This window comes from Mus caroli, chromosome 7, assembly GCF_900094665.2.
Source record: "Mus caroli chromosome 7, CAROLI_EIJ_v1.1, whole genome shotgun sequence".
NCBI lineage: Eukaryota > Metazoa > Chordata > Mammalia > Rodentia > Muridae > Mus > Mus caroli.
In genome coordinates, this window is record NC_034576.1 from 70,684,595 (window position 1) to 70,712,226 (window position 27,632).

The 27,632-nt window shown below is 47.1% G+C and overlaps 1 protein-coding gene across 2 annotated transcripts in view; it reads left to right on the forward strand.

Moving 5' to 3' along the window:
* The window catches only part of Igf1r (insulin like growth factor 1 receptor), a 284,480-nt gene that overhangs the window by 35,873 nt on the left and 220,975 nt on the right, over window positions 1–27,632 (forward strand). For both annotated transcript variants that reach the window (XM_021166846.2, XM_029479326.1), the window contains exon 2: window positions 14,823–15,368. In XM_021166846.2, the coding sequence (XP_021022505.1) occupies window positions 14,823–15,368 (546 nt within the window). The remainder of the gene's footprint in view (window positions 1–14,822; window positions 15,369–27,632) is intronic.

Sequence of the window (27,632 nt, forward strand, 5' to 3'; positions counted from 1 at the left end):
CTAGCGAGCCTTGGGTCCCCAGCACTGGGGCTATAATTGCGTGTCACTCCTGCCTGGCTTTATTCCATGGGTGCTGTGGATCAGACCCGAGCACTCAGGTTTTGCAGCAAGCGCTTTACTCACTGAGCCATCTTCTGAGCCCTCAAGCCTGTTGTTTTCCGTTCAGTGCTTCATAGAGGAGCACATCACTGATGGTGAGGACACTGGGGACGGAACAAGCTCGTTATCCAGCATCAAGAGAGATTCAGGGTGAGGAGAGGCTGGATAGACATACGCTAGGAGACCCTACTCTTTAGTTTCCAGGGTCAGATATCCCTTTGCCCCGTGTGCTGTTTGCCCCCAGCTTTGATGGAAGAACTTGAGGCTCGCGTGGAGCTTGGCTTTGGTGTTTCCTTACTGGGGCTGTGTGGTCCTCACAGCTTCCTATGCTCACCTCCAGCCCTACTGGCTGATCCCATGCCAGCATCCTTGAGGTCTGTGTGAGCTGCGGCTGGCTCAGGGGCCCATCACCATTGGTCCTGTCTGAGATTGAGCAGAGAACAGCAGGCAGAGAGGTGGTGTTGACTGTGGGCAGTGAGTGTTGACCTTGATGTGCTTGTGGTACCAAGTGCATGTGGCGGGACAAGACTTAGTACCTCTTGTACGGAGGAGCGACTGTTGTTTGAGACTTCTCCATTGCTGAGAAATCTCCTGGTCCTGCACCTAGAGTTTTGTTCCAGACAAGTTCCTCGTAGAGGCTGATACACATAGCTCCTAAGCAGGGATGCTGCTGTCTTCTGCAAGAGCCATACATGCAAGAGTTGTACACACAGGCTTAGTGGTCTCCAAAGCCCTCTGCTACCCGAGCAGAGTGAGCACAGCTATCTTTCTGGGCTTTCTCTGCCTAGCAGGGATTCGTTTGTTCCTCTGTAGGATGATGTGCGATTTTTCTGAGCTCTTCAGCTGCTGGGGTGAAGTTCTTCCAGGCTGCCCCTTTATTATCCAAAAGAGGAGGAAGTGGGAGAGTTTCTCTCTTGAGAGAGCTGAGCTTGGGTCTGCTCAGCTGAGCCCATCTTAAGTCACAGTCCCTGCTATCTGCTACCAAGAAGCACCCTTTGTGTAGCACTTAAGCTAGATACTTTTGCATTCCCAGCATTTGATTTGGTTCTGCATGACTGTTATTGACAATATGGTGTACTCACCTCTAACTTTTAAGCAAATTCACACCGTGGCCATGCCAAGGTGAGAGAGGGAAACAAAGTTGAGTGGTTGCTAGATGCCTGAGTTGGGTCCTTGCAGACATACGGGCACCAAGTATTCATGTGCACCTGCTCTGCGCTCGACTCTGGTCTCACTCAGGAACCTACCAAGTTGAGATTCCGGCCCCCTCTTCCATCCGAGCAAGCCAATAGGAGACTTTTAGGTCCCCATTTGTTGTGTTTTGTGGCTTTGGGGACTTTGGCTGCCTCTCTGAATTAGCAACTGTGTGTGGCCAGGCTAGTTTTCTTGTCTAAGGACCCCAGTCTGTGACCAGGGTCTCCTGCCTGCTTGGTTGAAGGCGTTGGTACTAGCCTGGCATCTCACTGAGGCAAGGTAGCTTTGAAGGGAAAGCTTGCTTGAGATCATCAGAGCACTACATGTACTTGAGAATTATATTATTCTCAGTCAGAACCTGAAGACAACAAATAGAACAATACCACCCAGGGGCCAGAGAGATGGCCATGTTAGGGGCACTCGCTGCTCTTGCAGAGGACCAGGGATTGGTTCCCAGAACCACACGGGGTAGTTCACAAGTACCTCTAACTCTAGTTTCAGGAAATCAGGTACCCTCTTCTGGGTGCTACAGGAAGCAGGCACATCCATACCCACAACATCTATAAGAAAACAACAACAACAACAACACAAAAACAAAACAAAAAACAACAAGAACAAAACAACCCTAAAAGAATGTTAAACTGTACTTGTTGATTTCCAAAAAAAAAAAAAAAACCTGGCCTTTGGGGTGGCATTTTTTTTTTTTTTTGCACATGTATATATGCATGGAGAGGGGGTGTGTCTGTGTGCATGTGTGTTCACATGCGTGTGGGTACACTGCTATATACAAGTATGTGGGTATGGAGTCCCAAAGTTTGTATCACATGCCTTCCATGATCATTCTGCGCTTTATTTACTGCAGCCCCCATCTCGTGGAGGCAGGGCTCATCAGCTGCAGTCAGTCTACTTAGCTACCCTGCCCTGTCTGCTTGCCTGGTGTTGGAGTAACAGGCAGCTCCCATGTCTACCCCCTCCCTTTCTTATCTCAGTGCTTGCAATCTGCACTCTAGGCCTCTCAATTGAATGGCAAGTGTGTTACCTACTAAACCATTAAATCTCTACTGGTAACTTAAAAAACAAAAACTCTTCAGGTTTGTTCTCTCTCTCTCTCTGTCTCTCTCTGTCTCTCTCTGTCTCTCTCTGTCTCTCTCTGTCTCTGTCTCTATCTCTCTGTAGTGTGTTATATGTGATGTATGTTTTGTCTGTCTGTATGTGTGGAGGGTGTGTGTGTGTGTGTGTGTGTACATGTGGAGGGGAGGTCGGAGGATGACTTTGGACAGTTACTTCTCTCCTTCCATCTTTACAAGGGTCCCAGTGATTGAAATCAGGTCACCAGGCTTGTATGGCAAGCACCTTTCTTCACTGATCGGTTTTGCTGGCCCCACTGGTGGGTGGTAGCTCTTACTCTCAGGGGCTCTTCATGTAATCCGAATGCCAGCATCAAAGGAAGAGCGTGCAGTAAAATCAGGGAGGCCAGCTTCTCCAGGCCTTGCAGAGGGAAATTTGAATGGTATCATCTAAATGCTGTGTGGAAGCAGCTGTCTGCTTGGGAGTTGAGATTGAGAAGGGGATGTGATTTGATAGAGCTGGGGAGGGAATGGCAGATGCCTGCGGATGCTGGAGTCATGGGCTTGAAGTTCCTGAGACAGGTGCTCTGCCCTCGAAGGATGCCTGCAGAGTTCTTGTGGTTAGGTTGTGTTGTCGTGTGCTTTCTGTCTTCATGTCTTCCTATAGGTTATGGTTTCTGCTGTTGCACACTTTTATTGGTGGAAACACATGCTTTTTTGGGTACTAGGTCTGGAACAGGAGTATTTCCTTGGGAATGAGGGACTCTTTTTTTACCCTTTCACATACAGGCTGAAAAGGAGGAGATGGAACCTTGGTTCTCATAGTATCTTTCTTTGAGGGATCATGAGGGACTTGACAGAGGTCTACCAGGCACCATATGAAAGTGCCTACACTGATCAGATGGCTCTTGGTACACGGTATGACAGTCCCTCCTCAGCCCTCTGTACCTGGAAGTAGCATCCTTTTCAACCGCGAGACATCTCTTTAAACAAGAATACCATAAAACTGCATGCAGTAATTTAGATTTAAGTCCTTGTACTTTCCCCTCCCCCATACCAGTGTGATTCCCTGACAGGCCACATGGTCCTAATTTACGATCTGTTTTCTTTGATATAAAACAAGGCAGATAAAGGGCTGAAGATGGCACATTGGTTAAGAGCCCTTACTGTTTTTGCAGAAGACCCAGGTTTGGTCCCCAGACAGCTCACAAACCATGTGTAACTCCAGTTCCAGGGGGATATGACTCCGTCTTCTGACCTCTTTGGGTACCAGACATATATGTGGTACATATAAGTACACAGGCTCTCATATATACATACATGTAAAGTAAAAATAAGTCTTAAAACCAAGGCAAATAAGAGCCCAAGAGTCTCGGTGGCAGCAGTCAGGCTTATGAAGTTTCAGAACTGGGCTACATCGAAGAAACACTCGTCACCTTCGTAGGGAGCATAGTACGCTTTACAATGAGTCTGTCAATGTGTGTTGGTTGAAACCCTTGGTCTGCTCTTCCCAGTAGGCCACATGAGACCCAACCAGCCCTCCCTAGGGTCCTGACATGCTTAGTATCTGTAGCTGTGCCTTGTGACAGGCTTTCTGGTTTCCACCCCTTCCTGCCTGTCAAAAGTATGGAGGCAGGAACAAACCCAGAACTTGGGGGTCTCTTCTGCCATCTCTTATATTACTAAGGACCACTTAAGTATCGCCTAAGATTATCTTGACTTTTTGGGGGTGCAGGTACAACACCCCATCATCACATACAGAAATTATATCTAATTAAGTTGCCTAAGTCTTTTTCACACCTCCTACATTTGCACATTTCTTTTTTGCACCCATGTCCAAATAATATTATTTCCTCTCTGTTGCAGTTCCAATCTGTTTGATCTTTTTTAGTTCTTGACTCTGTCATCCGGTGCAGTTGCTATCTCCCCTGGAAACTTGTCCCTGATTAGAGGGACATTTTGTTAGCATTATTGGTGATGTTACTGATAGTAATGCTGAAGTAGATGTGACTCAGAAGGAGCACCATGGCCCTGCATCTACTGTCCCTGAGTCAATCAACACTTTGGACTGTTACTAAGCCATTGGAATGCATTTCTCCTTGCCTCATTCTGGCGGCAGGGATGTGATGAGACTGTTTTACGTAGCTCTGTAGACAAAGCATGTGATCTTGGAAACAGCCACTTTGTCAGGGAAGGGAAAGATACAAGACAGAGTCCTTATCTGCTGTGGTGTCTATGCTAGCTTGTGGTCCATGACCCCTGACCTCATTCTCATCAGTATGCTTCCGGTTCAGCCTTTGGATGATGATGGTTCCAGGATGCACATGAGGAGATGTTACTGCCATGTTTGGGCTCACGTACAAGGTGTTCAGATGATCTGAGCACCTGGGTGGGCATTGGTTTCAGATATCTTCTCCTGGCAGGACGCTGGGAGCAGAGCTTGTGGGTTGGTTGGCCTGGTGAGTGGAGCCTTCTCCATTTCGTGGAGAAATCCTGAATTCTGAGAATGTTTGGTCTTAGTGAGTACAGCTTGCCTCTGAAGAAATTAGGGGTCCACATCATCCTCTAGAGACTTGGAGAATGCAAAACAGTACCACTCAAAAGTGGGTGGTCTGGAGGTGACAGAGCAAAGCAGTCAATGCAGAAGGTGCAGGAGATAACAAAGGCCATCACGTGACGAGGTGAGGTGAGGATGATGGAGACCAGGGAAGGAAGGAGTGGTGGGAGTGGGCAGGTTGGAACTCTAGGATCCCCCTTTCCATGATACTTTACAAGGCAAGAGCAGTGTTGGCACTCAGATAGACCTGTGTTTAGGAAAACAACCCACAAATGCATAAAGTCAACAGGTAAGTGTCAGTGGTAGGGGGTGTCATTCTGTCCTTCAGTCATACCAGATAGTGACATGTTACAGTTTGGTTTGCAAAGATGGTGAGTTCCATGTGGCGTTGTGGCTTCTGCCTGATCCAGAGAGGTGGGTGCATACCCCTAGGTACCTCAGTATGCTTGCCCGTTTGCCAGCCGCGTGTTCACAACTTATCTCCTTGGTGAGTCAGTGCAGGACTCTTGCGGGGTCTCTGCCTGGAGTCTCTGCACCTGTGTGTTTGCACTGTGGTAAGGCTGTGGCCAAACCTGCCTCCCACCCCACTGGACTCTCCTAGACCTATGGATGTGTGGTCCATGTACTTTGGGTTGGTTACTGCTGACTGTTTCACACTTCATATTTATCTAGTGTTTGTGCCTCAGCACCTACAGTGGGTTTCCTTGCCATTGCTTTGTAGGGGTTGAGGCTCTTGCCATGCAAGTTTCCCCCTTGAACTTGAGTGTCTTCTGGGTGCTCTTGTTGCTGTTCTGGCCTGCCTCTCCCTGTGTTCTCATTCTCTCTTCCTCGTCTCTGTCTCTGTGCCTTTCTTTCTGGCAAACGCACACATGCACACACACACACACATCCTGCTTTTGACCTGCTTCTCTGGTGTCTGTCTCTGTCCCCCACAGTCTTGACATCAGCTGCCTAATTGCAGGGACTTACCTTCCTGAGGTTTGGATTTCAATACCTGCTTAATGATTTCATCTCTGCTATCTCAGACTTGTATTCTATCGTATCTCGCAATTTATTTGTCTACATAGAGGGCCCTTAGCCCGGTGTGAGTGTGCAGCAAGCCCGTGGCAGGGCCTCTGTGTCGTTACTGCAGAGAGCACAGAAAACCTTGCTGCGAAAGTCACGGGTGGGTGGGCTTTCATTTCTGTCAGGATGGCCACTTCACGAAGTCTAAAGTTGTCACTGCTGAGTTCCCAGCATATGGGAAGCACTTAGCTTGTAATAAGCATTGCTTACATATGTATTGGAAGAATTAATAATTTAGTCCCAAAACTGCATCTAAGCAATGAGAAAAAGTTGAGGCCTAGACTGACAGTGGCTGGTTTCCGTCCATCTGTATGGCTGTGGGGGACTCAGGATCACTCTAACAAAGTCACCAAGTCAGAAGCTCTATGCTTCAGGAGGTTCAGACAGGCTTGTATATGACCGTGCACACACATAATTTATATGTCTATTTAGACATGTTTTATTATTATTATTATTATTATTAGCCACACATGGGGATGGAGCCCAGGGTCTTGTGCATGCCAGGCAAGGGCTGTTCCACTGAATTAGGTCCCCTAGCCCAAGACTTATAATTTGACACACCATGGAGAATCACTTCCTAGGGTAGGAGGAACATGTGAGTGAATGTGGTTTCCACCCTGACTATCAGTTAGATAAAGGTAACTGGTTCATCAACACAAGCTCAGGTCACTTAAGGAAATTGGAACTTTGTAGGGCGAAGTAAGACACTGAGGGAGTGAGCATGAGCACGTGGCCTGTAAGCAGAAAGATGTAACCGGTCTGACAGCGAAAGCCAGCGTGCGTGGGTATGGGAGGACAGAGGGACAACCTTCAGGGAGAATGCTTGCCCGCTTCTGAGCAGAAAATAGCAAGTCAGAGAGAGAAAAGCAAAGGAGGGGTGTATCTCTGCAGGGTTTCTCTGCAGGCCCATACTCAGTGGGGGCTTGGCTGCTCCCCAAAGACACCCCCACCCCCCAATCCCAACACCAGCTCTGGCAGTGTAGTTCACTGTTCGTAGTACAAGGTGAACATGAAGACATATGCCCTGCTGAGGCTCAGTCCTGGGCAATGCCTCATAGGGAGGCAGAACACTGCTTCTCTGGATTCCCCCACCAGGTGTGGCATGGCAGGTACTGGGCCCTGTATGCTGTTTTTTATGAAATGCCAATCATAGGGAGTGGAGATAATAAGAAAGGTTTCGAACCTTTTCCAAGGGTGTTATTTTAAAGAACAAACACCTTGAGTCCTGGACTTTTTGGGTATTTTAAGACTAGAATGGCATGTCGAATCTCTGAGCAGGCCAGGTTGTTTTTATGACGATCTGGAAAAACAGCTGCCCTTGTGCAGAAACGAGCCCCACTTCGTTCTGCACAGATCTGTTTGTCTCCAGATGCCTTATGTGGAGGGGACACGCGTGCGTGTTCTCTTGCCTTGGAACCAATTCCCTGTAAATTTCCCACTTCTTAATTGGCAGGGTAGGATAAAAAGCGTCACATCAGTCTCTGTAAATTCCTTGCCTTGGTTTCAGTGTCCCCAGTGTTCAGGGCTGCAATTTTTTTTTTTTTTTTTTTTTTTTTTTTTTTGGGCATAGATTTTTAGATTTTTTCTATGGTGAGACAGCTCTTCTGTCGGGCAGCAAAGAACAATTTGCACATTCAGATTACACTGTTTTATTTTAATTTCTGTTCTCAAAGTCACCCGTGTCATGGAAATCCCTTACATTTCTGCCGTTGCCCTCACTTATTGACTATGTCAGGTGGCCGGGCTGTCTTGTCTGTGTGAAAGAGAAATGTACATATACAGTGTAAACATGTCTGCGTTGACACATGAAGATAAAAGGCTTAACATGAATTGTGTCTGTTTACACTCGACACAGAAATTCTCCTCTGACAAACTGGAGTATCACTCCTGCTTGTTACCATAACACTCTCCCCTCTCCTGTCTGGTTTCCTGGCTAGTTACAGTTTACAGCAGGGAGAGGTCCTCTTCTCAGAGCTCTGGGATAGTGCTCTCAGGCGAATCAGCTGCTGTGGGAGGATTGTGGATTTGCCCTCTGGTCCCCCCCCCCCATTCTTCCCCCTTGGCCTTTGTGTGTTTTCTGCATTGTCTATATGATATGGGTTACACTGGGGATTTTTCTCAGCTTCTGACTCAGTGGGTAAAAAACACTTGCCATACAATTATGGAGACCTGCCTGTGTTAGAGTCCCAAGCAGTCGGGTCAAAGCAAAACATAAGAACAACAAAAACAGGTATGGCTGCATGTACCTGTAACCTCACATTGGAGAATGGGGAGGTTGTGGAGTCCAGGAGTTCTATGGCCAGCTAACCTGGCCCAAATGGCAAGTTTGGGGCTCACGGAGAACCTCTCCAAAGGCAGTAAGGTGGGAAACAGTAGAAGACAACCCTCTGCTTCCTCTATGGGCAGGCGCAGGTATGTGTACCTGCATAATCAAATGCATGGGACACACATGGGGGGGGGATGGAAGGAGAGAGGGAAGGAGGGAATATATACATGCACATAGGGTTTTCCATGGGTCACACTGCAGATCTTGGTGGGGGGGGGGAGAGAGAGAGAGAGAGAGAGAGAGAGAAGAAGAAGAAGAAGAAGAAGAAGAAGAAGAAGAAGAAGAAGAAGAAGAAGAAGAAGAAGAAGGAAGAAGAAGTAGTAGTAACGTAACAAGGTGGGGTCATGTCTTTCCTGGGTCTCCTTGTGTCTCAGAGAATGGTAGCTGAAACATCAAAACCAGCATGTGGAATTTCTCAGATGCAGATTTTAGGACCACTTTGTGATTTAGCAAGCCTCCTTGCTAGGTGTAACACGGTTCTGCTGAGCGCTGGGGCCTTTGAATGCCTGTCTCCCATGCAGAACAAAGCGGGCCCTTTGAGTGCATGTCTCTGTCTGTTTTCTAGCCTCTGCTCTGCCTAAGTCCTTCCTCTGCTGCAGCTACTGCACCCCTGGGGTTGGTTCCCTCAGCTGCCGCCACGACCCACTCAGCTTCACACTGGCTCCAGGACTGCCTGGGAAGCCTTCCCCTTACACTCTGTTAGACCTCATTTGGGGTCCTAGAAACAGAAAGTATGGCAGGACCATCTTCAGAGATCCCCTCCTGAGCCGTCTTCCAGGCTCCGTTAGAGTTAGAGAGCTGTGAGCCTCTTTCTCTATGGTCCCAGAGTCCCGCCCATTGCACGGCAGGCAGGATATTTTCCCCCATCAGCTCAGCAGTTACTGGAGAAAGGGTTGTTTGTTTACTCTCCTGTGCAGAGTTCATTGACAGTGATCCCCTGCCAGTTTGACTAACAAAATGATGGCATCTAGAAGTGGTTTTTGTTCACTTAGTTACTGGTACCAGTGGATTCTTTTTTTTTTTTTTAAAGAGACGTGACTATTGTGGGTGAGCCACTGGCTAAGCCACACTGGGCTTCTTTCACAAGGCAAAAGCTTTGTTGTGTTGGGTCTCACTCTCAGAATTGGAGTTAGTTCCCCAATGTGTCTTTACTCCATTGACCCATAGTAAGCACCAGATTCTGATTCTGCTCTGTATCTGTCGTTTCCAACCGTAAACCAAGACTGTCTGAAGGAAAGTTGATCAAAACTGAAAACATTTTTGTTAAATGGATAACATAATGATATTCTTGTGTGTGTGTGTGTGTTGTTGTTGTTGTTGTTGATAGATTAGCCAGTAGTTTTGCCAGCTTCCTTTCTCTTCATCAGATTAGCAATATTTAGATTGGGGTAAGAGAATGGAGGGGTCACTAATGCTTTCTCAGTGATGTAGCCTTCAGCATACGTACCCCTGAGGACAGTGACCCAGCACTTGCCTGACGTCACTGTGGTAGCAGCAGCCTGTTTTTACAGGTGAGGCAGTTGAGGCTTAGAGGTGGAGTTTGTTTTTTTGAGGGCATGAGCCAACAGAAGACATTCCAAAGGGGTTTTCTAGGATTCAAACCCCAGTTAAGCGCTTTGTAGATGCTAAACATGGAAAGCTCACGCAGACATTCAGATATCCAGCTTTGGAAGGTTTTCTCAGTCAGATATTTCCCATCAGCCTTGCTCCTACTAGAAGCTCTAAGGGATTGGTGTTCCAACTACATAGAGTTGAGTTTGGCAGAACAAAAGTTCTGCCAGTTAACCTTTAGGACATACCTAGGAATTTTTGGAAAGACTTGACTCTTGCACCTGAAAAGCTTTATTTAAGATGTCATCTTGGCAGAAATGAATTCTTGGCCTGGGTGGCATGCTCCTGACTGGTGGCCTCCCATCGTTTTTGCTTCTGCATTCCTAGGTCGGACCCTGCAGCAGGGGTCCTCCCTCAGCTCCTAACACTGCCCTTTCTCCCTGTTCCAGGGGATCTTCATTTCCATGTGTATTTACTATTCTTTGCAGGCCACCTGGGATCTTACATGTTCACATCTATCTTATATCCTGAAAGCAAGTGTTGGGGTCTCTTTGGGGTGTGCCAAGTATCTGTTGGCTTTGAAAGGGAGAGAGTGTTTCAGGCCTGACTCTGCCAGCTGTGAGCAGAGGGCGTGTCAGCTTCACGTGCCTTCCAGTGCTTTCTCCAGTGTGTGGATTCTTTGACAGGCAGGCGTGGGGCATTTGCTTTCCTGTTTGCGGCTTGTGCCTTTGAACACTGTACTATCATTCACGGTCCAGCTTGATTACTCTCTTTTTCTGTCACAAAACACCCAAAGACCAGCAGTGTCGGTCAGAATCCAAAGCAGCTGGCTTCTGGGCCCTGCCTTGTATTTTGTGGCTTGGGCTCATCTTCTCTTCCGGAACAAGGGGGTAGTTTCTTCCTATTTTTTCCTTTGTTCTATAAATGGGAATGAGGGGTGTAAATAAGGAAATGGCTCTTTCATTCTAAGGCGCTTCCAGTCCCAGCTCTGTGTGACATGAGGCCAGCTGGCAGAGGGTAACAGGTCCTCCGTACTGTCTTTGTACTGACTGCATGTGAAAGACACTATGTTATGTCTCTTTCTCTCTGTTTCTTCGCTTGGTCCTGAATTTTTATGATTTGTTGGGTAAAATACCAAATTACTTGACACACAATACTTTTATGATATGGTCAAACACATGTTGAATACAGTGATGTAGTTCAATACTCCTGTAAAGTCTAAGAGCTAATTAATACACTTATTTTACAGTGGTATAGAAGGAGTAAGATATTTTAGACTGGGCACTCGATTTCTGACGAGTGATTTGGTGCCATTATTCTTGTGGGCTTTGAGTCATTGAGCAGAGGCTGGGTAAACATGAAGTGGAGAGATGAGGCTTGGGGGAGAAGAGGGGAGCTGAAGAATAGTTGGGGAACTGTTGAAGCTCAGGCATTAGCACAGAGCAAGCACCTCTGTGGAGGTGATGCTTGAATTGAACTGGGCCCAAAGAGAGAATGGGGTAGTGTGAAGGGGAGCCCTATAAAGGCAGCAGGCCATGAAAGGGAGGAGCTGAGCCTGTTGGAGGTAGTGAACAAGTGTGCTAAGCAAGGATGTGCTAAGATGAGACAGAAGGAGATGGGCCTGAACTCTTACAGAATCCTGTTGACTTAGTATTTGGTCAGGATTGGACTGGACAGAGGGGTGCGTTGGAGGAAGGTGTTCCTGTCACTCAGGCCAAAGATGACAGTGGTTGGATCAGAGTTGCAGAGATGAAATCAGGTGTCTTAGTTCCAGTTTTCATTGCTGTGAAGAGGTACCATGACCAAGGCAACTCTTAAAGAGGACAACATTTAATTGGGGCTGGCTGACAGATTCACAGGTTCAGTCCTTCATCATCAAGGCTGGAGCATTGTAGCATCCAGGCAGGCATGGCGCTAGAGGAGCTGAGCTTTTGATATCTTGATCTGAAGGCTGCTAGGAGAAGACTTGACTCTCCTAGGCAGCTAGGATGAGGGTCTCAAAGCCCAAGCCTTCAGTGACATACTTCCTCCAACGAGGCCACACCTACTCCAACAAGGCCACACCTACCCCAACAAGGTCACTCCTACTAATAGTGCTGCTTTCTGGGCCAAGGATACTCAAGCTCCACAACAGGGTACAATTCATTGTGCTCCATGTGTGTGTGTCTTCTGGTGTCTGCCATGTATCAAGCGGTGTGTTAGCCTCTGGAGACAGAACTTGAGAACTAAATAGAGAATGATTTTTCCATCCTCTGGAACTGCCACCATGATGGCAGTGAGCAGAGTGGAGAGAAGATGAGAAGAAAGGCCTGGAGCTAGGCTCCCAAGAAAGTGGGCGTACCCCGAGTGGGAAACAATTAGGCTTGGAGGTGAGCAGTGAGCATCCCAAAGAGGAAAAGGGGGTTCACCATGAGAAAAGCCCCTAAGAACCCACTAGGTTTGGATGGGAATTCCAGAGGCGGGTGTTACTAGATGGCGCGTGTGCAGGTGAAGGACAGGCTGAATTGGGAAGCCTTACTCTCAGCATGAGCAAGTTACATGGCAGCATCCCTGATCAAGATGTGGGAGCTGGGGAGTAGGTCAGTACCAAGGAAGTGCGCCATTTCTTCTGTCTTAGGGGCCCTGTTTCCTCTTCAGAAAAATGAGGAAATTAGACCAAAGGGATTCTCAAGTTATCTCCACTCTTCTGCTTTCTACCTCACCCTCTGATATTGCCCAGGTCCTTCCTTCAGTGGCTGTCATGTCTAGGGAATGTCTGCTTCCTATCCTCCACTCCACTGTTCTGGATTCCCCCCCCCCTCACACACACACACACACACACACACACACACACACACACACACACGGCCTCCCTTGGGCTTCTCTCCCCTCTCGGATCCTTGAGAGGGGCTCCATCCTGTGAGGCAGCGTTCATCCTCTCCTGAGATTCTTCTCACCATTCTACCAGCCTCCTTTTCTTTGATCCCTCTTTGTATCTGTGACCTCCTGTCACCCTGCCTGTCTCTGGCTTCCATAATATCACAGGCTGCTTAAAACCCCATCTTTGATGCTACCTCTACTTTGTCCTGTTGGAAATGGGGGTAGGCTTTCCCTGCGTGTCCCATTCATCTTACTCTGTCTATATTGACAGTTGTTTGCCATGGCTCTTAGTGCCTGGTCTTTTGCTATGAGCCCATGGAATCAGATTAATGAATTACATGGGTCAGAAAACTTTATGGCGCCTGAGCAGCTTTAGTAATGGTTGGGATTATTAGATGCTAAGAAAGCATAGTGGCCAAGGCTGTCTTTCCATATACAGTTCAGACTTTTTAAAACAAAAGATTTAGAGTCTAGAAGATGGTCCAGTGATTAAAAACAGCCTCCAAATTTATGTGATTCTCAACCTCTGTAACTCTAGCTTCAAAGACTCTGACACCCCCTTCTGGCCTCCGTGGGCACTGCACTCATGTGCATAGATGCACACACAGATAGCAGAGTCAAAAATAAAGAAAAATAAATGAAACAAAAAGTTCTAGTATTAAGGCCACTTTACCAAAAGGACACAAAACAAAACGAAACAAAATTAATACATAAGTAAAAAGTTGTAATGTGCAAATGCCTTGGGCTAGTTCCTCCACTGCCAGGATCTGTTCTAAGAAAGTGCTCTTGGATATCTGGAATATTGTTTATAATATGAAAAATTAGAGATGAACAATTAACAGTAGAGAATCAGAACAAGGGACTAGTATGTATTAATAATTTAAAACAAGTTTCTCTGGGCTGGAGAGTGGCTTAGCGGTTAAGAGCACTGACTGTTCTTCCAGAGGTCCCGAGTTCAGTTCCTAGCAACCACATTGTGGCTCACGACCATCTGTAATGGGATCCGATGCCCTCTTCTGGTGTGTCTGAAGACAGCGACAGTGTACTCACATATTTGAAATAAATAAATAAATAAATCTTAAGACAGCCAAAACCAAATCACTCTAATAAAACAAGCTTCCCCTTTTAAATTAAAGAGGGAGAGAGGAAAACAAGTGCGCCTGTGTGTGTGTGCGTGTAAGAGTGAGCGAGCACGCGTGCACATGCATGTGGGAAGGATCGTGCTGGGGTTGTCTCTCTCACAGTGGGTTCTAGGGATCTGATGGAAGTGAGGACTGCTTATCAGCTTCCCTTTCCTGCTGAGCCACCCCACAGGCACCTGGCTTTTCTTTTTTAAAAATCCTTTGGAAAAAACATTAGATTGGTTAAATGTTTGTGTTAGTTAAGTGAGACAAGTCTTTGCATGAATATGCTCGTGCCTGATTTTATTATTTGCAGAGAAAGGACAGTTGGCGCAGGTAGATGAAGGCTGTTTATCTGTGACTGTTGCGATCACTAGTATAGGCAACATCTTACTCTGTTAACAACACAGCACATTGCGTTACTTTTGCGAACCTGCGCCTCTTTCAGTTTTCTTCAGCTATTTCTTTTATGTGCGTTTTTGAGCCTCCCGGTTACAGGTCCAATTGGTCTATATTAAATGGTGTCTGCTCTCTGGGTCACAATGATTCTTCTTGAGTAGACTTCGTTGCTTGATGTCCTTTTTGGCAGACACAGAAATTGTAGGACCTTGGCTGCAGATTTTTTTGTGTAGGTGTTGTGACTGAGAACCTTGGCGACACTGGGCTAGTTTGGGTTGTAGCATGAACTTTTGCACACAACCCTTTGTGACCTTGGACTGAAAGCTTCAGTTTGGATGGTTAATGTAGCAGTTTCTCCCACAGGTCAGTGAGTATGTCGGACGGCATCTGGGCCAGCGTAGGCAGCTGAGTGACAGTAACCAGGTAGCTGTGTGGGTGTGCACTCTGCTGCTCACACCTCCTTAGTGTGCCCTGAAAAAACAGTCATCTTCTTTTATAATGATACAAGTCCTATCAGAAAGTCATCTTAAGAGTGATCTCTGTTTAACCATATGCCCCGCTTTTGCCCTCTTGTCTCCCTTCAGTCTGTGGGCCCGGCATTGACATTCGCAACGACTATCAGCAGCTGAAGCGCCTGGAAAACTGCACGGTGATCGAGGGCTTCCTCCACATCCTGCTCATCTCCAAGGCCGAGGACTACCGAAGCTACCGCTTCCCCAAGCTCACCGTCATCACTGAGTACTTGCTGCTCTTCCGAGTGGCTGGCCTTGAGAGCCTGGGAGACCTCTTCCCCAACCTCACAGTCATCCGGGGCTGGAAACTCTTCTACAACTACGCCTTGGTCATCTTCGAGATGACCAATCTCAAGGATATTGGGCTTTATAATCTGAGGAACATTACCCGGGGGGCCATCAGGATTGAGAAGAACGCCGACCTCTGTTACCTCTCCACCATAGACTGGTCTCTCATCTTGGATGCGGTGTCCAATAACTACATTGTGGGGAACAAGCCCCCAAAGGAATGTGGGGACCTGTGTCCAGGGACATTGGAGGAGAAGCCCATGTGTGAGAAGACCACCATCAACAATGAGTACAACTACCGCTGCTGGACCACAAATCGTTGCCAGAAAAGTAAGAGTGGGCAGACGGGGGACTTCCACTTTCTGCTTCGTGCTTTCTTCCTCCTCTTCCTCTCTCTCCTCCTCTCCTTTGTCTTTGGTGGGGCAGGACGAAGTTCTCTCACATCTCCACACTGCCTAGTGGAAGTGTTTCCTGGGGATGGGGAGGGATGGGTCTTATCTAGCTTTTCTGTGAATGGGGATCTCTGAGAGTACAGGACCGGAGCCTGGATGGAGGCTGCTGTGGCTGCTGTCAAGTCTGGTTAGAAATAATTCGCTGCATCTGGAGGCTACAAGTTTACTAACCTTCAACTGCTCTGATGAGATAGGGGACGTGGTGTGCTTTGCAAGTCTCTGACTCTAGACAAACAGGCACTTCTTACAGCTCAATGCCTGTGCCCTTTGTGTAAAGGGATTTATAGTATCACCACCCACCACCACCACCACCACCACCACCACCACCACCATTTTGTAGAGCAAGATTCCTTCTCACAAATAAAGGAAAAGTGTTAACACCCGTGTCCTGAGAAGGAGATCCTTGGCTCTCAGGACCCTGATGCTGCAGGAAATCTGGTTTAATATGAAACACTTGATAGATCAGATGCCTGCATGCCAGCTTCCACGAGTCCTAGGTCCATTCTCTACTTCAGGCAGCTCTATAGGAGGGGACGTTTCTGAACCCTTGGGTTTTCATTCCTTTCTTGTACACCTGTTGTGGAAGTCTTGTGCAGACACTTAGTGAAGAGAACTTGGAAAACATTCAGTGACCCCAGGGTCTCATGGTGGTGTTTAAAGCTTGTTTGTTTACCTGTAATATGCGTCTGTTCTTTGTAGAATACCTAAACTCATACCTGGGTGTGACAAAGGACATGAAAATCAACTTTTAGCTAGCCTGTAGCTGTGGCTCAGGGCATTGGCTGTATTGAATTCAGTAATTCAGCAGTATTTAGATGTAGTTGCCAGCAAGGTTCTCTCTCCTCCCTGGTTTCCCTTAGCATGTTAGCTGTTATTTTATGGCTAGACCAGTTAAAGACTCAATGAGTCCATATACCCGGCTAGTTATGAAGATTGGCCCATAAATCCCTCACAACCCCCCCCAGATGGATACATTTGTCTAAATTCTGAAGTGTGTATCAACAAATGGAAGACCAGCTCTCTCAGGTAGCTATTATTTCATCATGCCTGGAGTTGGGGCCAGAGTAGGTCACACACCTTGATGCCTTCTGTCATTTGATTTGTGTTTGTCTGTGGAATGTGTAGGGGGTAAGGTGTATGCATTTGTGTGTGTGGGTGTGTATAAGAGATATTAGTAGGGCCAGTATTCCAATGACTAGTACTTTGAATAGCTGAGTGAAATATACTTTTCTGATTGATTAAAAACAATTCCCTATGCTTGGCTTAATTAATGGTTTGAAAAAAAAACTGTAACCCTTTTTGTTGGTTTTGAGATAGGGTGTCAGTCTGTAGTTGGGACTAACCTGGACATGTAGCTCAGGCTACCCTTGAGTTCATGGCAGATCTCCTGCCTTAGCTTCCCAAGTCCTGGGATTATAGGAATGAGTTCTTGTCCATTGTCATAAAATTTTGTTTTTATTTATTTTTAAATTATTTATTTATCTAATATGTTTGAGTACTTTGTCTGCATGTATGACTGCTAACCATGTATGAGTGTAGTGTCCCTGGAAAGACCAGAGTTACAGTCAATTTGTGAGCCATGAAGATGCTTGAAATCAAATCTGGGTCCTCTGGGAGAGCAGCCAGTACTCTCAAGGACTGAGTTTCTTCTCCAGCCCTCAACATTTTGTTTTTAAAGTAGCCTTGGCATTTGGGGGAAAAAATTATCTTAAAAAGCATCATCAGATTTGGATACAGAAACAAGAGTGTGTGACGACTCGACCGGCCAGCTTGCCTGAGCTGGTACTACGGCAGCCACACCACTCTGTCATGGTGGCCAAACTACGTATGGGCAGGCAAGTGTTTTGGAAACGTAGAAGCTCTGCACGAAAGGGAAGTGCGGTTCGCAGCATCATTAGCTAACACCTGCTCAGCGACCCCACAGATGCTCTGCTCTCACTGTGGCTTTTCAGCAGCTTCTGAAGTCAGGGGCAGAGATAAGGCCTGTATTCTGGGTCAGAGTCCAGGGCCAGTAGCCAGGAATTACCAAGCAATTTAAATGTGTAGGGTTTAGTTTGTTCATCTTCAAAATGGCATGGATCCTGTCTTCCTCATAGAGTCCATGGAAGGTTAAATTAGAACAAAGAAAACAGCCGGCCTGACGCCAGAGTGCCTGTTGGCTAGAACTGGTCTTCCCAAGGCCGTGTTCTGCAGCCTTTTCCTTGGCTGCTGTACCAGTCCTGATGACGTGTTCTGTGGTTTCACAATGGAGTACTTAAAATTGCTGACTCCATTCAAGAATATTGTCTTCTTACCTTGTCCTGAAAACTTAGTCATGGTCACAGCTTCCTGTAGCCTTTCTAATTCAGCTAGAATGCTTTCCCTCTGCGTAGACTCCTGTTCTAGTCTATGCTGTCATATGTGTAGTAGTACCAGTCACACGTGCCTGAGTGGAGCACTTGACCCTTGTGGCCTGCCCTAAGAAAGCCCTGCTTTGAGCGAAGGGTTTCCAGGATGTAATCCTTGAAATATTGCCTACATGATTAAAAAAAAAATGGATTCTATGCTCCGATGAATATACTTGAAAGAGTAAAACGTGCTATTTATTAAAATCAGTTCATTTGCTTCTCTTTACTCTGGATAAGGCCACTAGAATGTTTACAACACAGATGGCTGGCATTCTCTTTCCTTTGGAGAGTGGGGCCTTAGTGGCTTCCTAGACAACTGGCTTCTGTCGTGCTGTCTTCAGTCAGAGCCCTCCATCATCCTTCAAGGATCCAGGGCAAGGGCATCGAGCCCTCACAGAATGCCCACTTCAGAGTTCACATACGCCATTCAAAATGAATATTTGAGGAATCCCAGTAAACTATTACTGCTGGCTGGTGGCAGAGGATTGGGAATATCAGCATCTGGAAGGAAATCCCAGTGAAGAATACGAGGGAAGTCGATGCTGTAAAGGAGACCACTTGATCAGTTTACCCCATAATGTATCTTCACTCTTCCCGGGTCGTATCTACTGGCAGTGTGGAGGCAGCCCACTAACGAGGGGCCACTCTACCTGTTACAACCTCTGTATTTCTTTGTTTATGTGATTTTTATGCAGGCCTGCGTTGTTCCTAAACAGTGAGGGGGCCCCCGAAAGGAATTGTGTTGGGGAATTAATAGGGGAATAACTGTCAGTGCCTTCACGTTTGATGGTCAGTCCTTGCCTCCTGTCTTGTTTGAAATGGCTTCTGTGTCTCCGCCACCTGTGGTGGCTGCTCTTTTGGCCTTTTCTCCATCTAGGCTTTCGTTGTCTCTGGCCTTAATCCATCTGGGCTGCTACAGCAGAATGTCACAAGCTGGATGGCTTATGAACAATGGATTCACTTCTCATAGTTCTGGAGACCAGAGATCCAAGGAAAGGGGCTGACAGGTTCTTTGTCTGATGAGGACCTGCTTTCTGGGTTCAAAGCCCTCCACCACCATCTTTCATGTGGTGGAAAGGGGTAAGGCATTTTCTGGTGTCTCTTTCACAAGGGCACTATTCCACTTGTGAGGGCTCCAGCCTCCTGAGGTAAGGACAAAGCCTCACCTCTTAGTACCACTTGCTCAGGGACTAGATCTCAGGATAGGAGTTTTGGAAGACATAATCATTCAGGCCAAGACATGGCCACAGACTCTCCCCCTTCTTTCTACTCATTATATTTACTGGTTCCTTAGCATCCTCTTGTCTTTATCTTTCAAATACCATCTCAAGTCCAGGCCTCTGGTTGAGCCTTTTTTTTCCCCCTTTGTGTGGCCCTGGCTGTCCCATAACTCGACTTGTTGACCAGTCTGGACTCAAACTCAGAGATCCTCCTGCCTCTGCCTCTGCCTCCTGAGTGCTGGGGATCAAGGGTGTGTACTACCACTCCCTGACTTCTATTTGAGCTTTCAACTACAGGTGAAGACCATTCCCATGGAATGTCCTACATAACTCTCCTCCCCGTGGTGGTGGTGGTGGTGGTGGTGGGGTGTCAACGCTCTTGTTCCCCTAGCTAACGATCATGCCAGCAGCACCACCACTAGGGCCTGCTTCCTTTCTAATAGGCCATCCAAGCCCTTACCGTCCCAAGGTCTGCTTCAGTCTGCCATTTTCTACCCTACCCCTTGTGGACACGGTGACACTGAGCTTCTCCAGTCTCCTGCTCTGTGTCCTCCCACTTCACTTGTCACCCATGAATGTCCCATGCCTCGAGTAGCTCTGTTGTTCACCTGCGCTTCTGGAGTAGGGTCCTTAACCAAGGAGTAGGATCCTTGGTGCTGCTCCCTGCCCCCATTTTACTGCCCCTCACACTCCTGCAGGCAGCATCCTTGACCCCCCTTTCCCAGTCATCTTTGTATTAACCAGTCTGCCGCCCTCTATCTCAGATCTGAGACTGAGGTGAGCTCCAGCCTTGCCTTTTCACGAGACTCCAGGGCTTTGGAGCCTCTGTTAGTCCTAGCACCTGGAAAGGTAGGTTTGTTTTTTTGTTTTTTGTTTTTCTTTTTAAACACTGTTCTGTGAATTCTAGCTGTATCTTATCTATGCGTGGCTGTTACTCCAGGGGTGAGCATGGCACCTACTTTGTGAAGGTCCACTTTCCCCCAAGCAAAGAACAAACAGTATGCAGTGACAGGCCCCAGCCGGCTTAAAGATGGTAAGATCATAAAATGTGGTTCTGACGTTTCCTCTGACCCTGTCACCATCTCTAGTTCCAAACTGGCGGGGAAGAGCACCAGAACTCCCCTTCTCAGGGCCAAGATGCAGAAGTCTAAAAAGGTTGGGCTTCTGGCCCTAGAAGCTGTTCCCTAGGATATACAGTCATTTGCCGAAGGCCAGCTGGCCCTGTATTGGAAGGGGCAGCGGTGACACCTCCTGAGTACCTGTGGTTGTCTGGCTTCTCAGTGAATTTACGTAAAGTGATGCTTTGACACAGAGGCTTTTCTGGTATTTGATTTCATGCGAGGACACCTCCTCCGAAAAAACAAAACAACATCAAATAAAAGATAACAAAAGTAAAGCCTGAGACCTCACTGCTAAACTTGGCCTCTGAGTGCCTCTTGGCTCGCCAGAATCAACAGCTTGTGACTGGCTCACAGCACCCCATCTAGCCTTTGCTAGAAAATCCACAGAGCCATGAGCCTGGCTACACTGGAAGCCAGTTTAGCTGCCCGGCCAGTCTTAATCCAGATAGACCACTGGCTGAGGTAGTGGTCATGCAAGGTATTGCATTTCCCTCCACCCTAAAAAAACCGAGAAACCATGGTCATTGCGGATTGGAGCTTCAGGGTGGTCCTCTGCTCCCTTTATCGACGGGAAAACGTTACCAAAATGAGGGCAGGTGGTGTACACCAGATAATTCTGGGTTTTGTTCTTCCCCATGCCGTTCTTAAGTCTTGTTTATCAAACACTGGTCGTCAGGGCAGCACAGGCGGAGAGAGAATTGCTTCCCTGTTCCTGTTCCTTTGTACTTCTTTGCAGGCTGGTAGAACATGTCCCCTGGGGAGAAAGTGGAAGGGTTTGTTGAAGCATTTGTAAATCCCCTGGAGTTTTTGCCCTGTGAGAGTCCAGCCATGTGTTTGGCAGGATTTTAACTTTTAATCTTCAGCTACCTAGGAAGACCCAGAGTATGTCTGGAAATGCTGTGGAGTCTTCCACCAAGCTGCTGTAGACTGCTAAAATAGATCATGATGTAGACCATGAGACAGGCCCATGGACCATGTTGGGTAGGCAGACCCAGAGCTGAACAAGAGGCCTCTGGCTTTCACATTGTGTTAAGAGCTTGTCTCCATTCCCCGGGAAAGCCTCTGTTCTGGTCAGCTGCTCCCACTGTGGGGGTGATCTTTATTTAGAAGGGGTCACATGCCCTGGGCCTCGGTGCTATATGCCTTTTATAGCCTGGTGTGGAGATTGCATTCTATCCTGATTGTGAACCCCTGGTACTGAGGTGCTAAAGCAGTTGTTTGTGTCCACGTGTCTCTGGGCCACTGCCTAGCGAGCCGTAGTTCTTAGAGCAATGTATCTAGTTCTAGAGAGGCTTTGCTTTGGGCTGGGTGCCTTCGCTGGGCTGTCATTCTTCTGGACCCACTTTAGAAGTTAGTTTCTCTCTCTCTCTCTCTCTCTCTCTCTCTCTCTCTCTCTCTCTCTCTCTCTCTCAAAGTATAGAATAGAGTTTATTCAGGGCATGGGGGAGGGGAGTTGAGGGTAATAGAGACAGAGAAAGGCAGGGGTGGATGGAGGAAGGGAGGGGGAAAGGGGCCAGCCATGTGCACGTGGAGAGAGGCGGGAGAAGGGGCAACAAGGGGACATCTTCATAGTGGTTTGGTTTTGTTTTGAACTTGAGGTTTCTGAAGAGCACTCTATGTCCCCTTCTATCTCTTGGCTACTTGTAGATTGGTTCTGGTTTCTTCCTGTTTCCTGATAGCCCCCTTCTTTGTTTGCATTTCTGTTCTTATCTTGGTCTTCTCAAGCCAGTGTAGCATCCTCAACTAGAGTAAGGTTAACATAGAGCACATGGGACTGTGGCTAATCTCATTCTGGACTGCACAGCTCGACTCTGGTGTATCGTGGTTCAAAGGTCAAGTTTGGCCAGTGATGGGGTCTAAGGAGGGTGTCTCTGAGCTCGGCCCTGTGGTAGAATGTTCCCCCTTTGACAAGGAGCAGCAAGGCAAGGCTTGTCTGCCATCCACAAAACAGGGATGTTCAGGTGGTACCCGGAAAGCCCCCAGCACACTGCCCAGCGTTGGGTGAATTCTTGGCCAATGGCAGAAGCTGCTGCTATTTTAAAAATAGCTGCATTTGGAGACCGTATAAAATTTCGAGCATTAAGTTGAACTAACTGTATATGTACTGCCATCCCTTAAGTGTATACATACTGCCGTTCCTTAAGTGGTCTTTCTCTGTTGCCTTTCCTAAATTGCAAACATTGAGTTATCATAAATAGCAGAGCATAGTGTACGAGTGGTTCTTGCTAATTTAATTGGAATTGTTCAAATTTTCATGTCTGCCCAGATAAGCCATATCTTTAAAGAACACTCAGTGACGTACATACATCTATCCAGATGCCACTAGAGAGAGACCTTATAGGTGTCTGTAGACTCCATTTGTTATCAGACTCTCTGAATTTATTCTGCTTGCAAACTTGGTATTTGGGAGAATTTAAGAAATACCAACAGATTTTTGTTTGACATTGATTTTGTTTGACATTAAACACGATCTTTTGACTCCCCCACCCCCCCACCCCTTCTGAGAACATTAAAATGGTTAGAGAGTGAGTGGGTATAGGCTTTTAGTAAAGAAAACAAGGAGGTACGTTTTTATTGGTGACAACTGCAGATCTCACATACTGAAGGTAGCAGCCATCTGCTCCAGGCTGGAGCCTCTGCCTATTTATGCTCCTCTTTGGGTAATAATAGCTGTGTGTATACACGTCTGTGTGCGCACATGCGTTTGCATTTGCACGTTTGCGTGTGAGTGTTCCTTCGTGCATGTGTGTTTATGCGTGCGTGCATATGCAGTCAGACCACCACCGTCTTGGCTTTTCCACCCGGCCTCCTCTCCTGCTTTGTTATGTTTGGTTGTTTTGTTTTTTATTTTTTTCTTCTCCTCTAGCTCATTGCAGGAAACAAACAGTGGCTCTCTGTGTCCTCTCTCAGCTCTTCCTTCCGTTCCAGGGGATCAGGTGGGCGGGAGAATGCTGTGCAGGAATGCCAGGCCCTCTTCCGGAAGCTGGGCTTCTGTTTCTTCTCATTCTTGAACAGAAGTTGCTTGTTGTTCCTCTGCCTTGGTCACAAACAAGCACTCGGTCCCCGGTCCTCTCTTCTTCCTGTCATTTGTTTTTCCCCCATGGGGCCACGTGGGATGGCAGCAGAGACAGTCAGTGTTTAGTGACTTGGTTGCTTGATACTCAGCCTTGGTTAGAGACACTGTCAGACTGACCCCGTATGTAGCTGCCTCAAGTTTATCTTGCAAATCCTACTGAATGGAGTAGCTAGGGTTGCACAGTAGTTTCCCTATACACTAAAGCCATGTGTGTTCACCCTTCCTTAGGTTATGAAGCTTGAAAGTGGGGCAGGAGTAGAGATTGGCCACAATGACAGTGTGCTATCGTTATAGCCGTGTAATGTAATGCAATCGCCAACACCACTACTCCTGCCCTTAGAAGCCATCGTTAAATAAGACAACGTTTACTTGAGCATGAGGCTGTCACGAAGGAGGCCCCTATCCCAAGTTGATGCATCTCCTGTTGGCAGCTGGTCTGTGGAGTCAGGTTGCCCAAATTGGGTTTCCTCATAGTGCATAGTTTTCTTTTCAGCGGCTGTGGCTGCAGGGTTGCACTTGGTAGTAAAAAAGGGTGAGAGAGCAAAAGATCAGCTTACAAAGAGCATAGCCCCCCCCCCAAAAAAAAAAGAGAAGACTAGAAAAAGGAAGATGATCGGTCCTCCCACAAACACCTCTGGGCAGTTCTAGCCTTTGAATTAGGTCTCCTGGTGCCCCTACTCTCTGGAAGGATTGTGATAAGGAGACAGGTGGTGACCAGTCAGGTCCCCGTGACAAGGAAAACCTAGCCCTGCTCCTGGGGCAGTGACTCCATAGGATGTTTTCTCGGAATTTTTTTTTTTTGACCCCTGAATGGCCTCCTTATGCTTTGCTGAGTAAATGTTATCAGATAGGATATAGAGAAATCTTTTTAGTTCCATCCCTCGGTGGGTTTGAGATAATTGGGTTATTCTGTGATATGTCTCTGTTCCCTTCAGGAGCTTCTGAATAACGAATGGGGGAAGCTTCAGAGCAGAAGCAGCCAGGAAGTATCCAGTGTCGCTTCCCTCAGACCCGGGAAGGGAAGCGGGAACAGAGCAGAAATGCCCAGCGGTAGACCTCCTTGGTAGACCTCCTCACAGTTGCACAGCCTGTCCAGGGGGCCTGAGGGGCCTCCTTCTCACATCAGTGCGGATGGATCTTGCCCTCTTCCCCCAACTGATAACCTCTTCCTAGCTGTCCACTTTATGAACACAGCAGGGCTCTGGCCTCGATGGCCATACGGGTTGATGAGTGGAATTCTGAGAATGTATACTTTTCTCTGAAGAATGTTTCTGTAGCGCAACAAACACTTCTTGTTTGCTGAGGGGGGAAAAAAAGAAAAAAGAAATCTTTCCAAAGAGTCACTGGATGCCAGAGATGGTGACTAGGGGTGGGCTGGAGCTCAGGGTGAAGCTGTTCACACTGACAATGGACAAAAAGTCAGAGCCCCTAACCTTGCTGGAGAAGTCTGTCTTGCAGGATTAATTTCACTGTAGGTTTGTTGCTGGCTATATAGTGACTATGGCATTTGGTGCCCACTGCCCATAATGATACAGGGCTTATGGGTATTCAGTTCTTAGCCTGCGGGTCTCTGAGCCTCACTCACCTGATTGCCTGGCATGAGTAGGTTTCAGACCTTGGAGGTGACCCAGTCTCACTGGGAGGCTTTTGAACTTCTTTGGATAAACCACGACTTGATCTTGCTGGGCACTGTCGCTGGGCGCTGTCGGTGCTGTTGTTAAGTCCTCAGAGTATAGCAGTGGTTCTCAGCCTGAGGGTTGAGACCCTTTAGGGGGCGAGGAGTTGAATGACCTTTTCACAGAGGTCACCTCGGCCCATCGGGAAATACATCTACTTACTATTCAGAACAGTAAAGTAATTCCAGTTATGAAGTAGCATCAAAACTAATTTTATGGTTGGGGAGTCACCGTAGCATGAGGAACTGTATTAAAGGGTCCCAGCGTTAGGAAGGTTGAGAATCACTAGATTATAGGGAAAGGGCTGCAGAGGACGAGTTCTGTCAGTTATAAAGAAGTGGTAGTCGGGGTTGTACTCAGATCCCACTTCAGCTCACAAGTTAAAGGTGAGTGGCTTGTGAGTGGCTTCTTAAGGGCTGCTCGGATTCTGTTAGCAAGCTTGGGGTATAGACAGTTTTAAAAGTAGCGCTCTGTTTGCGAGCTCTTCAACTCCTGTTATTACAGTTTTGTTTGGGATAATATATTCAAATAAATACAAACCTGACCTTCCTCTGTGCCTTCCCATTTAAGACAGACCGAGATGCTGAGATGCAGGGATGATCAGGTAAAAAGAGGAAGGCACAAGGCAGCCTCAGGATCCGGGAGTTTTGCATGACAATAGGATGTGCCGAGTCAGGTCACATCTTCCCAGCTTTTGACTTACAAAGACTGTCACTTTCTCTCCTCCTCTTTTCTTAACCTTTAACACAGTGAGTCCTGCATTTTCTTCCAACCTTGAGATTTAATGTCAGGGAGGGTGGTAGGGGTCTAGGGTGGATGTGCTAGCTCTGGGGGTTTGACAAATGCCGCTAAGATTGCTGATAGATATTCTACCCAGCCTCTTTGGATTATACCCTCCTGTAAAGAGTTGGCTCTAGATTGGCTTTAGAAGTAGGCTGTGAACTCCTATAGGTGGCTGAAGCTCCCAAGTTCTCAAGAGTTTTCTGGGAGCTAGAAGCAGGCTTGAAGGCTAGCAAAATACCTCCACCATGGGGCAGAAATAAGGAGAGATGGTCAGAGAAGTTGAGAGCAGGAAATTCAGGTAGGATTTACATTTAAGTCTTGCATTTTTTGAAGTGACATTTTCTTGGTCTGGCTTTCGCTGTTATGAAAGTGAATTATTTATGAGCACCGAGGAGCACCAATGAAACTTGATTATGTGGAATGAATTTAAAGTCAGTGAAGTCATTCTTTTAGTCCAATCAGTGTCAGCTGTCCCTCATCTATCAGCTTGATCACCTGGGAAGAGTCCACCGGTGATGATTGCTGTTTTCCAGAGGGCTGCTTTTGAGGGCCATCAGAGTTGGCAGTGCTGTTGGAACGGTATAGCACAGGAAAGGCTTCCTTGTTGGTTTGTGAGTTGAGTGTATTTTGTTATGTGTTTTTCTCATAGGCATCTGGGTTTGCCGTGCAGGTCTGAGCCAGAGCAAACATTGACTGCTGAGGTAGTTTACGAGATCGCCCCTTATCGGTTGTCCAGTCCTTGAGTGCTTACGTCCACAGTGTTCCTCAGATCTCCCTTGCCAAGGGCTCTTGAAGGTTGTGCTGGGATAGATCTGGTGAGGATGTGGTTTCTGAAGGTCATTTCTATCCTTTGTCAGTAGGTTAAAAAGACCTTGTTCAGTCATCCGTTACCTCACTCTTCAAAGAGTTAATAAACAGCTTATAACATATTTTTGTTCCTCCTGTCTCACAGCCAATGGCTGGCCTGTGGAGGAGGTATTATGTGGCCCTGACCATGTGCCCCTTACCATATATAGTGTTTTAGCAGTTTGTTATTAATGAAGACAGGAGGAGGCTCAGCAGGAGATGGTGGAGACTGAGGAGAGAAAAGAGATAAGACCAGGAAGAGGCACATAGAACTTCCTCCTGGCAGTATGAGAGTGAGAACTTGGGTAACCCAGTGTTTTAGTTACTTTTCTATTACCGTGAAGAGGCACCAAGACCAAGGCAACTTACAAACAAAAGAGTTTATTGGCATGTATGCTCTCAGAGGGTGAATTCATGACCATCACGGAAGGGAGCTTGGCTCGGTAACAGGCAGGTAGGCATGGCACTGGGAGCATGAGAGCTTATATCTGTTCTACAAGCAAAAGGCAGAGAGAAAGAGAGCTATTGGGAATGGTGTGAGACTTCCTCAAAAGTCTCCTCCCTCCACACCCAGCAGCACACTTCCTTCAACGAGGCCACACCTCCTAATCCTTCTCAAACAGTTCCATCAACTGGGGATTGACCATTCAAAATAGGGGCCTGTGGGGCCATTCTCATTCAAACCGTTACAACTAGACAGTAATCTTGTCTTACTCGCCTGCTGGTTCTAGTAGGTAGGGAAACTTTAAGGAGGGATTTATAAAATGTTTTGAGGGATTTATAAAATGTTTTCAGATGGCTAAAATTGTCCATGGTTAGCTGGGATAAATAGGCCAACTCAATGGTAGAGTTTATGAGTGAATGTGTGTCTCAGGTCCTTCCTTGCTACCCTTGCAGCTCAGTGTCATTGGTGAAGCAGAGAAGAGGTTGTGGATCCTCCTGTGCATGAGGAGGAAGATGAAGAGGCTTGAATCATGAGGAATATCTAAGCAGGATCTTCACTTTTTTTTTCTTTTTCTTAGTTGGCTGGTTT